The sequence below is a fragment of the Bos indicus genome, chromosome 9 (assembly GCF_029378745.1).
Source record: "Bos indicus isolate NIAB-ARS_2022 breed Sahiwal x Tharparkar chromosome 9, NIAB-ARS_B.indTharparkar_mat_pri_1.0, whole genome shotgun sequence".
Classification (NCBI taxonomy): Eukaryota; Metazoa; Chordata; class Mammalia; order Artiodactyla; family Bovidae; genus Bos; species Bos indicus.
Window position 1 is genome coordinate 82,329,825 of NC_091768.1, and position 16,222 is coordinate 82,346,046.

The 16,222-nt window shown below is 40.6% G+C and overlaps 1 protein-coding gene across 10 annotated transcripts in view; it reads left to right on the forward strand.

Annotated features, from left to right (window-relative positions):
- The window catches only part of UTRN (utrophin), a 557,788-nt gene that overhangs the window by 525,133 nt on the left and 16,433 nt on the right, over window positions 1-16,222 (forward strand). For 9 of the 10 annotated variants that reach the window (XM_070795583.1, XM_070795587.1, XM_070795585.1 and 6 more), the window contains 4 exons: window positions 2,636-2,674; window positions 2,901-2,966; window positions 4,712-4,777; window positions 16,051-16,209. In XM_070795583.1, coding sequence (XP_070651684.1) covers window positions 2,636-2,674; window positions 2,901-2,966; window positions 4,712-4,777; window positions 16,051-16,209 — 330 coding nt within the window. The remainder of the gene's footprint in view (window positions 1-2,635; window positions 2,675-2,900; window positions 2,967-4,711; window positions 4,778-16,050; window positions 16,210-16,222) is intronic. The other variant, XM_070795590.1, reaches the window with a different exon arrangement.

A 16,222-nucleotide genomic window follows, 5' to 3' on the forward strand; every position in this document is an offset into this window, starting at 1 on the left:
CTACCCGGGGAGGAGAGGGAGAGTTTCCCAGCAAGGCAAACATTTTCAAAAGCCGAAAGACAACCCTGTTTTGGAAACTGGAATGGGAAGTTGAGAATCATGATGAGAAATGGGAGTGGAAAGGAAAGCAGGACGCAGATCATGATCAGCCTTGTAAAGCAGGTGAAGATGTTTGTAGTCTTCAAGAGCAGGAGGGAGGGGGCATTGAAGCTTTATCTGTTAGAGCCGCTGGGACCCCTGCTCTGCGACAAATGGACTTCAGAAGGCAAACAGACGGAAGTGTGAGAAGTCTGCTGAGAATTTAAGGCACTGAAAAGTCTCTAAAATCTTCAAAGAAAGTCTGGATTATATTTCCTATAACATTAAGTATATTTAGTAGAGTCTTGCATATTAGTGTGTGATTAGCCAAAACACCCTGTTCAGACACCACTCTGGAACGCAGTTGAGAGGCAGCATTATGAAGTCTGGGCTAACACAGGCTAACAACTCAGGGAGAATATTGCCCAGTTTTCTTTTTCTGGAATTAAATGAAAAAGCTTATCAGTTAATATATTCTCTACAAATCAAAGTACTTTGAAGTCAATAAAGCCTAAAGTTTTTTTTTTTTAATCTTTTTCTTTTCTCAGAAATTTTCATAATACATAAAGAGGCTTTCTTTTGACACTCTTCATTTCAGCTTTTTGCCTCTGCCATTCTTATCTTAGTTCAGTGAATCACTATTGTACTAACTGAATTAACTTTACGGGAACCAGTCAAGCAGTTTCACAAAGCTTTTCTGAGTTCAATTAAGATTTAAAAAAAATATATATATATACATGTATTTTTCTTATATTTAAAGCTCACAGCAAATGTTGTGGTATACTTGAATTTTAGAAATGATCTCTGGGGCAGTTCCTATGTTTTTCAGAAAGTGTTGAAAGTGTTAGTCTCTCAATCATATCTCACTCTTTATGATCCCATGGACAACAGCCTGCCAAGCTCCTCTGTCCTTGGAATTCTCCAGGCAAGAATACTGGAATGAGTAACCTTTCCCTTCTCCAGGGGATCTTCCAACCCAGGGATTGAACCCAGGTCTGCTGCATTGCAGGCAGATTCTCTACCATCTGAGCCACCAGGGAAAGTGTATAGAAAATCATTTATCTGACACTTAACATCTGTATTTCAGAGTTAATGAAAAGTAGTGATAAGAAAAGACTTGAATAATGCTGTTTTGTTTCATTGTTGTGTCTGTTTTACACGAGTAATTAAGTCTATGTATAGTATAAATGTCTGACAAACACAGACCAGATAAATGCCTTTTTTTGAAACAAGTCCAAAGAATCTCAGTTTTCCACACCAATAAGATGACTTTCCGTCATCTTTTAATCTTCGCTTTGCAGACATCAACTTTTGCTTCTCAGTGGGAGATAATGAGATCATTAACTTTTTCTTAAGTATGTATATATATTAGAAATAGGAGAATCAAATAGATCTAGAATAAATTTTCCTTCTTTGTTTCAACCAGCATTAGCTTTTGCAGGAGACTTTTTTAATTAGACAACTAATTTTCTTTAGGCTTTTAAATTTCCACATTCATCAGTATTCCCCCACACCTTCCCACACCCCCAATAAAAAAGGGTTAGGGTTAGAACTAACTTTTAATTAGGATCATTTGTTTTCAAACGCTATTTCTTACAGACTTGGGGTTTTCTAGGCAGTGCTGTGAGACTGGAGTGTATCTCCAGGGCTAGGAATGATATTGAATAATCAAGTTCCAATCTCAAGTTCTGATTCTAGTAGACAGTGTTCCTTTTATCAGTTTCTTAGATAGAACTTCTGGATAAAATTTTGTTTGATAAAAGTGTATCATGATCTAGCAACGTTGCTTTCAAGTTATGGATAATTGAGAATTTTGGCCAGGTATAGAGGAGAACATCTAGGCTGCATCTTTTTTCAGTGTATCTGTGAGGTTGAGGTACTCTGTGTACACCTTTATTTGGATTTTATTTAAAATTGGGCAAAGGGGACTTTCCTGGCAGTTCAGTGGTTAAGACTTCGAGTGGCCAATGCAAGTGACACAGGTTCCATTCCCGGTCAGGGAACTAAGATCCTACATGCCATGCGCTGCAGCCAGGAAAATATGTTTTGAAAAATAATAAATAAAATTGAGCAAAGATTCAGAACATTATCATTTTATTGCAACTCTGCCAGCAGTATATAATGTAGTCCTTGGTATTTAACTTTTCCTTTCTGATCAAGTTTCTTCTACAGGAAAAACAAAAATATGATTGCACCTCTGTCCAGTACATTATGAAACATTACTTTTTAAATTATCCCATAATTTTGAGCTATTTTAGAGCATTCTCTTTCTTTTTCCAATCAGACTATTTAAATGTGTTTGCTGTCTATAACAAATCCTATAATATCTGTGGAAAGGCCCCTGCAGGCACTTGAATACATAGCATCTTTTCTAGAATAAACAGTCATTTCTGTTTGTTTTGACTTCTTTCATGGTGGACCTCAGGGCAACCAAATGCAGGCGTGGGAGATGATTGAGAATGTATCCCACGCCCCACCCTCTGACTGACTGCTTTTGTCTTAAATTGCTCTAAAGTGTTTTTTCTATGACTTTTGTCTCCCTCTGCCCTCTTTGCAGTCCTATCACACTCATCAGTATGTGGCCGGAGCACTATGAGTGAGTATCCACAGCTCCGTATGCACAAGACGGATGTTCTAATCAGTTTTACTAGCATGGGGTGATTTCTAAACTCTTATCCTAAAATAATAGTTCTGCCTCCTGGGTAACAATCCTAGTGGTTTGTTTGCATGTCAAATTCATTATTTAACTAAGCTAACATTCCTAATAGTAATATCTGTCAATATTTGGGCATAAAACTGTTTCTTTGCTTTCTCTCTTCCAGCCCTTCGCAGTCTCCTCAGCTGTTTCATGATGATACCCATTCAAGAATAGAACAGTATGCTACACGGTAAGAAACTTTGCTGGGATCCCTCCACTGCACTGCCACCCAGAATGTATCTCTTTCTGTATTATCTTATATCATTCACATGCCTTGATTTAAGAGATACAGTTTTACAGGAGTGGTGATTCTGTTATATTTGAAATCTGGGCTTTCATCTTTCTATACTGTAATTTGCACTTTACCAAACACTTGCAATATATTCTACTGAGTAAATCTCCATGGGATGTGATTAGTGAGCTCATGAGAATGCAAACACTGTACAAATAGGATTTAGATAATGTAACCCAGTTTCAATGAATGAAAGTATTCTCAGGAAATGGTGTACATATGAATTACAATATGTAATTAAATGTATGCTAATACTTTACAATAGAGGTTTATTTTGGAGTTCCCAAATAATATAAAAGTATAAGCTGGTCTTACTGGGTTGTACAAACTTTTATACAACCAAATATGTACCAGGCATTGACAGTGTAGTAACTGGCTATGCTTTACAAGGTTATAGTTCAACCTGTGGTTGCTGAGGGGAAGGATGATGGGATGGGACAGTCAGAGAATTTAGGATAAACATGTACACACTATTGTATTTAAAATGGATAACCAACAAGGACCTCCTGTATAGCACAGGGAACTCGACTCAATGTTACGTGGCAGCCGGGATGGGAGGAGAGTTTGGAGGAGGATGGATACATGTATATGTATGGCTGAGTCCCTTTGCTGTCCACCTGAAGCTATCACAATATTGTTAATCAGCCATACTTCAAAATAAAATGAAAAGTTTTTTTAAAAGGTACGAAAAATCTTAAGGACAAATATAATACCTGAAAAAATAAATAATAAAAGGCTATAGTTCAAGCAACATAATAAAAACAGTAACATTTGAGCTGAGTCTAGGCCAAGTAGAAATTTCAGGAAAAAGTGGAAAAACATGCTTTAAAGTATTGAGCTCAGAAAGAATACAGTTTATTTAAATAATTGCAAGTAGAGAAAGGGGAAAGGACAAGACAGAGTGAAGGGACAGAAGCTGAAGTCCAGTAATGTGGGACCCACTCGCTAAGGATGGGCTTCCCTGATAGCTCAGTTGGTAAAGAATCCACCTGCAATGCAGGAGACCCTGGTTCGATTCCTGGGTCAGGAAGATCCACTGGAGAAGGGACAGGCTACCCACTCTAGTATTCCTGAGCTTCCCTTGTGGCTCAGCTGGTAAAGAGTCTGCCTGCAATGCGGGAGACCTGGGTATGATCCCTGGGTTGGGAGGATCCACTGGAGAAGGGAAAGGCTACCCACTCCAGAATTCTGGCCTGGAGAATTCCATGGACTGTATAGTCCATGGGGTTGCAGAGAGTTGGACAGGACTGAGTGACTTTCACTTTCACTTGCTAAGGAGTAAGATTTCTGTCCTTTGGTAAAGAGGCATTATGGAGAATCTTTAAACATGAGAGGGAGAGGGACATAACCAGATGTGTGAGCAAGTAAAGACTAACTTAAGAGTCTGAGAAATCAACTAGGAATCTAGGCCCACTAGGAAACTACATAACATGATGTAAAATAAAAGTCTTTAGTCCTTATTGCAGTGGTGATAGAAACAGAACTCAACGTTAGAGGTTGTTTTCATTTCAAAGTCTTGTTAGGGAGTTTGAGCTGTTCTGGATTTTGTGGGAATTAGGACAGTTTAAGAAACACTGAGGCTGTACCAGTCAACTATACCCTATGCGGCCACATTCTCTAACCTCTTTATTTTCATTTTACAGACTGGCCCAAATGGAAAGGACTAATGGATCTTTCCTCACTGATAGCAGCTCTACCACAGGAAGTGTGTAAGTAAATCATGAAATTAGTGCTGCCTTGGAAAGCTGGTTCTTATATTATGGCTGTCAGAAGTAATCTTCATTGACTGTGGCTCTGAATTTTGATCCAAATCAAAATTGATAAGTGTGGTTATAAAAATGTCTACATAGATTTTATGGTTTCAAGCCATGATAGTATAAATTGGATATGTTTATTTATTTAGTTTCATATAAGTTACTGAAGAAAATCCTATATTTGGCTACTCATCTGCCCTAGGAAAACCATATTGATTTATTTATAAATACAGGTATAGATATTCATTCCACTTATCTGATATTTCTTGTTAATTTAACAGATGTAATTCTATAGAATATATGTCATTCTGTAAAATTCTTTTCCTTCTGTGTGCTCATATTTTCTCCATAATCTCTGCCATTTAATAGTTATGACCTACACAGGCTTGGACATCTACTCCTTACCCTTCACTGGAAGGTGTTAACTCCTCTGCCAATCATTTGATTTTATTAGCAACTAGGAAAAGCCTTACCCTTCACTGGAAAGTGTTAACTCCTCTGCCAATCATTTGATTTTATTAGCAACTAGGAAAAGCCTCATTAACTTTAGAATGCTGTTTAAAACCCTTTCTTGGCAGATATTTCATCTCTGACTATTCACTGTCCTGTGCCATCTTGCTTTTGTTGCTTTCCCCACCCTCCACCACCTTGGAATTAACACCTTCAGTTCTGAATGGTGTCTATGATTTCAATAGTGTCGAGTTCAGTTGACTCACCCAGTCATTGTGGTTTGGATCTGGTGGGAAGCTCTAAGGTTGCCAGGAAAGTTGTCGAACTTGGTTCTTAGGTATTTTATACTAAAAAACATTGTAGAGACAGCCAAGTCGAAATATCTAAGGTACTCTCACATGAAATGTCTTCTGGTCAATATTTTTTAAAAATTGTTTTACTATCATTAAGCTTATAAATAAAAGATCTCAGGAGATTTTTCAATTTCAAAAAATAGCAAGTTAGTTCTTTATAACAATACAGTAGTGACTTATACATTATTATTAATGTACTGTGTGTTTGGAACAATTCCCAAAACAAGGTAATAGCATATTCATAATGCTTGTTTCATATTTAAACTCCTAGTATGTCTTTCTTATAAAGCAGTTAAGTATCTTGAATATCCTAAATCAACATATTTTTCCATCAAGGTTGAGAAATAGCTAAAGAATTAAACAAAACTTAAAACAACTAATTAAAACCAAACTTAAATTCTTTAAATGTGTTTGTCACACCTTGTGATCCAAGTAAAGGCAATAATCAAATTTAGTAAATTAGAAAAGGCACTATTGACTTTTAAATTTAGCACTAATGTCTGAGAAATGACAAAAAATATGACTAACAGCTGAATACATTTTAATATACTGTCAAGAGATATATTAACTCATTCTTCCATCCAAAAAAATACTTACTGCATGCTTACGTTGCGGTGGTATGCTGGAGGCAGTTGTGAGAGCTGGTTGTTAAATGTTCAAGAAGTTTGTAAGCTGCTTGTTAAACAAAGACATTATTAAAATTCATTTGTATATACCTATGGACTGTAGCCCGCCAGGCTTCTCTGTCCATGGAATTCTCCAGGCAAGAATACTGGAGTGGATTGCCATGCCCTCCTCCAGGGGATCTTCCCAACCCAAGAACTGAACCCGTGTCCTTACACCTCCTGCATTGGCTAGCAGGCTCTTTACCACTAGTGCCACCTGGGAAGCCCATGTATGTACTTGCAAACCAACAGATTAGATTAAAATAATAACAAAAGTAATACTCAGAACTTATCACATCATAGTTATTTTACCTCATTTTCCTATTACCTGTGCTCTTGGGGAGTCAAGTGGTGTGCAACTATGTATCTTTTTTCAGCTCTACATTCAGTGAAGTCATTATTTTAAATTGGCCATACTGAAAGTATTTAAACCATAAAAATTAAAAATGCTACAAAGCAGGGCCTTTTTCTTTATTTATCTTGTAGAGAACCTGCTGGTGAACACTCAGTTGCACACCCCTGACATGTGCCCAGCCCTGTAAAGGTCCATGCTGTCTTCAGGAATCTTATGGGCTAGCAGGGAGATGGATAAGTGTTCAGAAACATGGTGAGGGCATTTAAAGTAGATAGAATAATAGGCCCCCAAAGAAATCCACGTCCTAATCCCTGACACCTATGACTGTGACTTTACATGGCAAGAGGGACTTTGCACAAGTGACTAAATTAAGGATTTTGAGATGGGGAGATTAGCCTGGGTTATCTGGGTGGGCCCAGTGTAGCCGCAAGGATCTTCGTAAGAAGGAGGAGAATCAGAGTTTGGGATAGGAGGGGTAACCAGGGGAGCAGAGGTGAGATACAAAGAGATTTTACAGGTGCTACACTGCTGGCTTTGAAAGTGAAGGAATGTGATGGCCTCGAGGTACTGGAAAAGGCAAGGAAGCAAATTTTCCCTTTTGTGGGAGATTAAATTAATAGTGTAAGAATGTATAAATCACTGAAGAGAAATTGTTGTCTAGTTACTGATACATTAATATTTTAATGGATATTTTAAGAAGTCTTACTTTGATCAAGCCAATCTGGAAGTCCATTGCTCTTCCACACTTTAAGCTATGGAGTATTTTGAGGGTCTTTTCCTGTGAACATGCAGGGATCATTCAAGTGAGAACGTTAACAAGGACTCAACCTTCGAAGTCCTACTTTGGACCTAAAGTCCGGTGGTTTGACAAAATTCATTGCTGTTGTTTAGTCACTAAGTCATGTTCAAATCTTTTGCAACCCCATGAACTGTAGCCCACCAGGCTTCTCTGTCCATGGGATTTCCCAGGCAAGAACACTGGAGCGGATTGCCTTTTCCTTCTCCAGGGGATCTTCGCAATCCATCCATCGAACCTGCGTCTCCTGAATTACAGGCGGATTCTTTACAACTTTGCCACCAGGGAAGCCCCAAATATTTTCATTTTAATTGGCATTATTGACTTGACAAAGTGAATAAGTATTACGATATTATATATCTTTTCTCCCAATGGATAACTCGCCCCAATAAGGGTAACTATTCCCTCCTTTGAATTGACAGCGCTCCTCATGAGAGCAGAGCTAAGAATGAAACTTACTATTTTCCTGGCTCTCCTGCTAAGTTTCCCGTCTAATAATTTAGCATCTTGAGTCACAGGATACAGTAATAAATGTTTGCTGCCCTTAACAAGACACAGTGTTGTTCTTTCTTTGCTTTTAGCTTGGATCAGGCTTATCTGTTTCTTACAGGACCTATTATAATAGCAGGAAGTATATGTGCAATAGGAGCTTCGCAGGTGGCGCTAGTGGTAAAAAACCTGCCTGCCAATGCAAGAGACTTAAGAGATGCAGATTCAATCCCTGGGTCAGAAACATCCCCTGGAAGAGGGCATGGCAACCCACTCTAGTATTCTTGCCTGAAGAATCCGACAGAGGAGCTTGGCAGGCTACAGTCCATAGGATCACAAAGAGTTGGGCACAACTGATGCTACTTAGCACACACACATGTGTGCAATGTACTCTCAGTACCCTGGCCTTTTCCTGGAAGTTTCTTAAGGCTCTGGCATTGGTAGGATCCTGATACAATCCCCCAAGACAACAGATGACAGTATTCAGTGCCACCTAACAGTATTGCCAACTTCTGAATGAGGGATCAGTGGCTTTTTAAGGCAGGGTTGGCTCTTCTACTTCACTCTCAGATCTGTCTTGAGGCAACCAACATCAGTATTAACAATTTAAATCCCAAGGTACTAGTAATTTTTATTGTTGTTGGGAAGGGTTAAGAAAACAAGTCAGAGTGCCTTAAGCCAAAAATTGTATGTTAGCAAACTTCCACAATAATTTTTGGAATTTTTTCTCTCTCTTGAATTCTCCACCTTACTCCTAGGCCCTCTTGAGTTGAGGTTTTTGTTATTCCAAGCAAGGGTAAAGAAATATTAGTAAATATCTCTTGAAAATAATGGTGATGGTGCAAAAACAACCACCATCTCCTCCTTGATTTAGAGACTCCTAAGAGCCAGGCAGGGCTTCCCTGGTGACTCAGTGGTAAAGAATCTGCCTGCAATGCAGGAAATGCAGGAGACATGGGTTTGATCCCTAGGTTGGGAAGATCCCCTGAAGGAGGAAATGGCAACCTACTCCAGTATTCTTGCCTAGAATCTCCCCATGGACAGAGGAGCCTGGTGGGCTACAGTCCATAATGTCTCAAACAGTTGGACACAATTGAAGCAACTGAGCATGCACGCATGCAAGAGCCAGGCAGGCGCTGTTCTAAGCACTGTGCCCACTGGTGCTTATTCGGTTGTCCATGATGCTCTTGTTCTCATTACACCACTTTATAGAGGAAGCAATCAGGACCCCACAAGGTGAAGGAGGTTGCCCAGGATTTTGTAGTCAGTGGTGGAGCTGGGATTCAGACTGAGGCATCCTGGCTCCAGGCACAGGCACCCCTGACCATGCCTGACTGCTTCACTTTGCTGCCTCAACTGGTGTGGGAAGGGAGGGCTTCCTGCAGTGGGGGAGGTGGGAGGGTCAGAGCATCCACACATCCTTCCAGTCCCTTCTGTCCTCGTTCTGCTTCTGCTCATGTGCATCTGTGCTCCAGCTTCACAGTCTGGACCCAAGGAGAAGATTTTGTAATTCAACATCTGCTGTGCCCAACCTCCCAAATTTGGTTTTTAGGTGGTCTCAGCTGTCAACAGTAAAAGAAAGCCCCTGCCTTGAGGTACAAATTTTGAGACTTGAGCTTGTAATTCTAAGTTACCCCTGGCCCTTTTAGTCATTTGTATCCTATCCTGCAATTTGAGCCATTCTCTGTCCCTCAAATTGGTCTATGGAACCAGTTCCCTGGCTCCTCACAGCATTCATCTTCTGTGAAAGTGTTAGTCACTCAGTTGTGTCTGACTCTTTGCGACCCCATGGACTGTAGACGGCCAGGCCTCTCTGTCCGTGGAATTCTCCAGGCAAGAATACTAGAGCGGGTTTCCATGTCCTCTTCCCGGGGATCTTCCCAACACAGGGATCAAACCGGCGTCTCCTACGTCTCCTGCATTGGCGGGTGGGTTCTTTATCATAGTGCCACCTGGTGAAGCTGGCTAAGTGTTAAGAGTTGTTGACCCTTCATGCATCACGGGCTGCTACTTCTTCAGCCTAGACCTCAATCAATCTCATGGCGTTTTACCTCACATAAACCTAATCCACAGTACTCCCTTTTCTTCTGAAAGTCTAACTTGGAAATCGTAAAGGCATTCATTTTAAAGATACTAATTTTCTTTCAGGGCTTCCTGAGTAGCTCAGTTGGTAAAGCATCTGCCTGCAATGTGGGAGCCCTGGGTTCAATTCCTGGGTTGGGAAGTTCCCCTGGAGAAGGAAATGGCAACCCACTCCAGTATTCTTGCCTGGAGAATCCCATGGACAGAGGAGCCTGGCGGGCTATGGTTCTTGGGATTGCAAGTCAGATATGACTTAATTTTCTTTCATTTCAAAGAATGAACCGGGCCTGTCTCAAAAAGAGGATAGTCCTGGGAAATCTGAGTAGCTGAAACCCAAGGACATTTCCTTAGGCCGTTGGCATCAGGGTATCTCACTCCACCTCCCCTCTTGAGTGACCTTGTTGTATGTGGAAGGATCAAATTGGGGCACAGGCATGATTTGCACTGGCATCGCTGTTTGCAACTCTGGAGCCTGGAACAAAACAAATCCTTAAAGGAAGGAAATTATTGTTATTTTTGTTTATGTCTTACTTGCAAAAGGTCATTCAATGAATCACAGTTCTTTTGTCATTGGATAAGTACTAATTTTGTAATCTAGACAGTGTTTACTATGCAAGACTTAAATACAGTGTAATGGTGTTCTGTCTAATTGTGTTTCATTGGTACAGTCCCACATGTTGGTGGCATTTTCTCTTTTAGCACTGGGCACACTATTGCTGTTGAATGACTTTAATCTAGTACCTCATGACTGTATAATTAAGAACTCAACTATATCTATTTTTATATTTAACTTTTAGGACTAATAGTCTGTGAAAACCACTTAAGACTAAAATTATATGTTATATATGAATGATATTTAAATTCTTAGTTTTGGGGAAAAATGTCTTAATTTTCTTCCAGACACCTTATTAAAGAATGTAATGATAGAGATGATGATGGTAATTATATTTTTAAAATAATAATATTATGTTAAAGCCCCATACACTTCCCCCCAAAAATGAATCTATATAAATGTTGACAGCAAGATGCATCTCAGGTCAAATTTTAACTCTTAGCTGTTTGTATTTGTTTCACTGTGGATAGTCCCCAGATATCTAAAACAGATATTTAGTTGGTGTTAATATCCAGCATTAAGTATAATTCCTGAGGTCAGGTGCCTGAAGGCATAAGTGCTCCAAGGACATAAATGGATTAATGTCAGGGAATATGGGAGAGGCACCATGTGAGGGTCTGTGATCCATTCATAGGTCTGCCTGGGAGCTTATAGGGGCCAGGCTTTCCTCTAACTCATCTTATCCTTATAGAATTTTTTTTTTTTAACTTTTACTCTGGTCTTCCATTTTCTTTTAGGTGAGCTACTCATAGGAATTATATAATTAATTGTTTTTTAAACCAATGTGAGCATCAGTTATCGATCTTATTTATTACGATCCCTGAGATTACCACCTACTTTGGTTCTGTTTTGCATTATTGTTACTCTTTCTTTCTTTTGCATTGTGGACAAAGTGCTTTGCTGTACATTTACATAACCTGGCTGGTCAGAAGAATGGCTAGGTTAGAACTATAGGCATTGACCAGTATCTTTGGACCTTAAACATTATGGAGAGTAGGAGGCTAAACCTTTTTCCTTCTTTGTAAATGATTTATTGTTTTGTTTTGATTTCTGGCTGATTGCTTGTGATGCTTCATTCTGATGAGAGAAAATTTTCACTGGGATATATATGAGTATTTTCTTTTGTTACTACTTCTTTTTTTGCATACTCAGTCTTTTTGGTTTCTATACTCATCTTTTTTGGCCTAAAAAATATTTTAAATGTTCTGCTTTACTCTTACTTTTTAGTTATTTTATGATTTGTTTTATACACACTGCATCCTTCTAATTTGTACATTTGTTCTGTGCATATATCGGATCTGTACTTTATAATCCCCTCTTGTTTCGGTCTTTCTCTTCCCTTAAATTGGGTAGAGTGACTGCAAGCATTACTGAATTAGTCTTGTCATCCTTAGCAGCTAAGTGGTGTCCCTGTGGTGTTGGCCCATTAGCCGCATAGCCTCTGCTCCTTCATAATACAGTCAGGTTTGGGATATAATAATAAATTACCCATTTATTCCCTATCAAGAAAATACCCTCTCCCTCCTCAAAATGCACATGCACATACCTCCTTGCCACGTTTCAGCTTGACTTTGCTACATGGGCCTCCTAAGAGCTTGGGTTCTGCTTTCAAACACTGTGCCCTGCAGCAGTGCAGGAGCCATTCTCCCCTCTTATCCTCGTCCTTCTAAATTTAGGAGCAAGTGGGAGATTCTTCTCAACGCTCCCTTATTTATTTCACAGTGATACCGCCTTTTTGCAAGACTGGTCATCAAACGATGATGCTATAGCTTATTTCAATCCTTCCCATCTGTGTTTCTTATTTCCAGTTTACTCCTTTTTTATTCATTTGATAATAGAAGGAAGGTGAGTTAGGGAAGTTTACTGATAAAGGAGCTATGTAAACTAACAAGGGACTCATTTGAACCTTTGCTTTGGCTGTTTTGCAGCCCTAACCTTCATTATTTTCATTTGCTTCTTTATATCACTCTGATCTCAATGATCAGGACACAACTTTTCTAAGAATGCACTACCTCTCAGATGCAATTTCATGTCCTCTCTTTATCAGAGTAAACTGTGATAACACAAGGTTAGATTTTCAAGCGAGACTCAGAGTCACAGATCTTACCCAGTATCAAGCATGTTCATCAGCTCCAGGGCATAAGCAAAAGGTCCAGGGCTGCCCGTGCCACTCACCTGGTTCCTTCTGACTGTGATAGGATATGCCCTGACCCCAGGGTAACAGACAAGCTCTTTAAGGAATATTTACAGTCACATCATTACACAGGAGAGAGCTGGTTCAGGCATGGGATAGCTCCATTTTACATTCTGATTGCTACATAACTTACAAGATGTTTTTCTGAAGCCCTACCCTGTACATGCTTCCCAGGTGACACTGGTGGTAAAGACCTGCCTGAAAATACGGGAGACATAAGACGTGCAGGTTCGATCCCGGGGTTGCAAAGATACCCTGGAGGAGGGCATGGCAATCCACTCCAGTATTCTTGCCTGGAGAATAATCCCATGGACAGAGGAGCCTGGCAGGCTACAGTCCATAGGATCACAGACAGTCACACACGACTAAGGCAACAGCACGCACGCATGCACTGAATACATCCATAGATTCCAGGATTTGTTTACCAAAAGCCATAAAAAACAGATCAGGTACAATCTGCCCAAGGTATTCTGTAGCAGGACTCTCCTGCTAGCATTAACCAGGAAATCCATCATTTGCATATTTACAAGGAGATCTGACTGGATCTCTGGGCTTCCCTGGTGGCTCAGATGGTAAAGAATCTGCCTGCAATGCTGAAGACCCAGGTTCAATCCCTGGGTCAGGAAAATCCCTGGAGAAGGAAATGGCAACCCACTCCAGTATTCTTGCCTGGAGAATTCCGTGGACAGAGGAACCTGGAGTTGCCATAGTCCATGGGGTTGCAAGGATGACACCACCCTTATGGCAGAAATTGAAGAGGAACTCAAAAGCCTCTTGATGAAAGTGAAAGTGGAGAGTGAAAAAGTTGGCTTAAAGCTCAACATTCAGAAAACTAAGATCATGGCATCCGGTCCCATCACTTCATGGGAAATAGATGGGGAAACAGTGGAAACAGTGTCAGACTTTATTTTTCTGGGCTCCAAAATCACTGCAGATGGTGACTGCAACCATGAAATTAAAAGATGCTTACTCCTTGGAAGGAAAGTTATGACCAACCTAGATAGCATATTCAAAAGCAGAGACATTACTTTGCCAACAAAGGTCCGTCTAGTCAAGGCTATGGTTTTTCCTGTGGTCATGTATGGATGTGAGAGTTGGACTGTGAAGAAGGCTAAGCGCCGAAGAATTGATGCTTTTGAACTGTGGTGTTGGAGAAGACTCTTGAGAGTCCCTTGGACTGCAAGGAGATGCAACCAGTCCATTCTGAAGGAGATCAGCCCTGGGCTTTCTTTGGAAGGAATGATGCTAAAGCTGAAACTCCAGTACTTTGGCCACCTCATGCGAAGAGTTGACTCACTGGAAAAGATTCTGATGCTGGGAGGGATTCGGGGCAAGAGGAGAAGGGGACGACAGAGGATGAGATGGCTAGATGGCATCACTGACTCGATGGACGTGAGTCTGAGTGATCTCTGGGAGTTGGTGATGGACAGGGGGGCCTGGCATGCTGCGATTCATGGGGTCGCAAAGAGTCAGACACAACTGAGCGACTGATCTGATCTGATGGGGATGCAAAGAGTCGGATACGACTGAGCGACTGACACTGACTGACTGGATTTCTGGTAAAAGAAGGAGAGGGATTCCAAGCTTGCTGGTAAGCATCTCCTTCCCATAAACATGTCAGTTTTGTCTACTCTCTCATGCTTCTGTTTCTGTCAGTTATTCCATTTGACCACATTATTAATGCATCTAGTCCATTAGACAAGAAGTTAGAAAAGTGGGAGACCCCAAGTGAATTAAATGGAATTCCTTGTTTAATACAGAATGATTGATCCTAGAAATGATGTGCTGATAATATCAAATAGAATAAATACAGATATTTATAAATATCTACAATTATAATTTATATTAAGTTACTTAAATGAAAGAATGTAACATTTAGCCCCTTTGGGTTCAGTTCAGTTCAGTCGCTCAGTGGTGTCCGACTCTTTGCAACCCCATGAATCGCAGCACGCCAGGCCTCCCTGTCCATCACCAACTCCCGGAGATCACTCAGACTCACGTCCATCGAGTCAATGATGCCATCCAGCCATCTCATCCTCTGTCGTCCCCTTCTCCTCCTGCCCCCAATCCCTCCTAGCATCAGAGTGTTTTCCAGTGAGTCAACTCTTTGCATGAGGTGGCCAAAGTACTGGAATTTCAGCTTTAGCATCATTCCTTCCAAAGAACACCCAGGGCTGATCTCCTTTAGAATGGACTGGTTGCATCTCCTTGCAGTCCAAGGGACTCTCAAGAGTCTTCTCCAACACCACAGTTCAAAAGCATCAGTTCTTCGGGGCTCAGCTTTCTTCACAAAGCATTATAAAATTGCTTTCAACCACATGCTAAGATAGTAAAATCAAGTACTTGATTGGGACAGTGATTGCAAAATACTTGAAACTGGACAGTTTATAAATGACAAGCATTTTTTCTTATAGTTCTGGAGATTGAGAAGTCCAGGGTCAAGTAGCTAGTGGATTTAGTGTCTAATGAGGACCCCCTTCCTGGCTCATAGCTATCACCTTGTAGCTCCCTCACAGGGTATAAGGAGGAAGGGAGCTCTCTGGGATCTCTTTCATAAGGGCACTAATCATATTCATGGAGACTCCACTCTCATAACCTAATCACCCCCCAAAGGCCCCACCTCCACACATCTTTACACTGGGGATTAGGTTTCAACATGTGAATTTCAGGGAGGGGAAATAAACACTCAGACTGTAGCAATTTTTTTTTTTTGGCCATGCAATGTGAGGCATGTGAGGTCTAGTTCTCTGACCAGGGATCGGAACCCATGCCCCCTGAATTGAAAGCATGGAGCCTTAACCACTGAACCACTAGAGAAGTTCCTATAGCAGTTTATTTTTAGTTAACAATCTTTTAAGTTACTCTTTTGGCATTCAGTTTTTTAATTTTGCCTATAAAATCTTTTATATTAACTATGTAAGTGTTGTCCTTTGTATACTTTGCTGAGTAAAATATCTCTTCTAAGTTTTGTGAGATACACATGCTAGACCAAGGCCAAGCATGAAATGTTGGTGTGTGTGTGTGTGTGTGTGTGTGTGTGTGTGTGTAGTGTACATACACTATCAGGTAAAATATCTTCCCAGAGTTTTAAAGGAAGATCATAGGGACGTTGAGTTTTAAGGCAGTAGAGCCTCAGTAGCCAGCCTGACCGTCATTGTTTCACTTCCTCTATGTCCAGCGACATCCACCTCCAAATGTAAGCCTTTGTGTGTGTCTGCTTTGCCACCTCAGGGAGGACGAGCATGCTCTCATCCAGCAGTACTGCCAGACGCTCGGAGGGGAGTCCCCAGTGAGCCAGCCCCAGAGTCCAGCGCAGATCCTGAAGTCAGTAGAAAGGGAAGAACGTGGAGAACTGGAGCGGATCATTGCCGACCTGGAGGAAGAACAAAGGTGTGCTAGACTT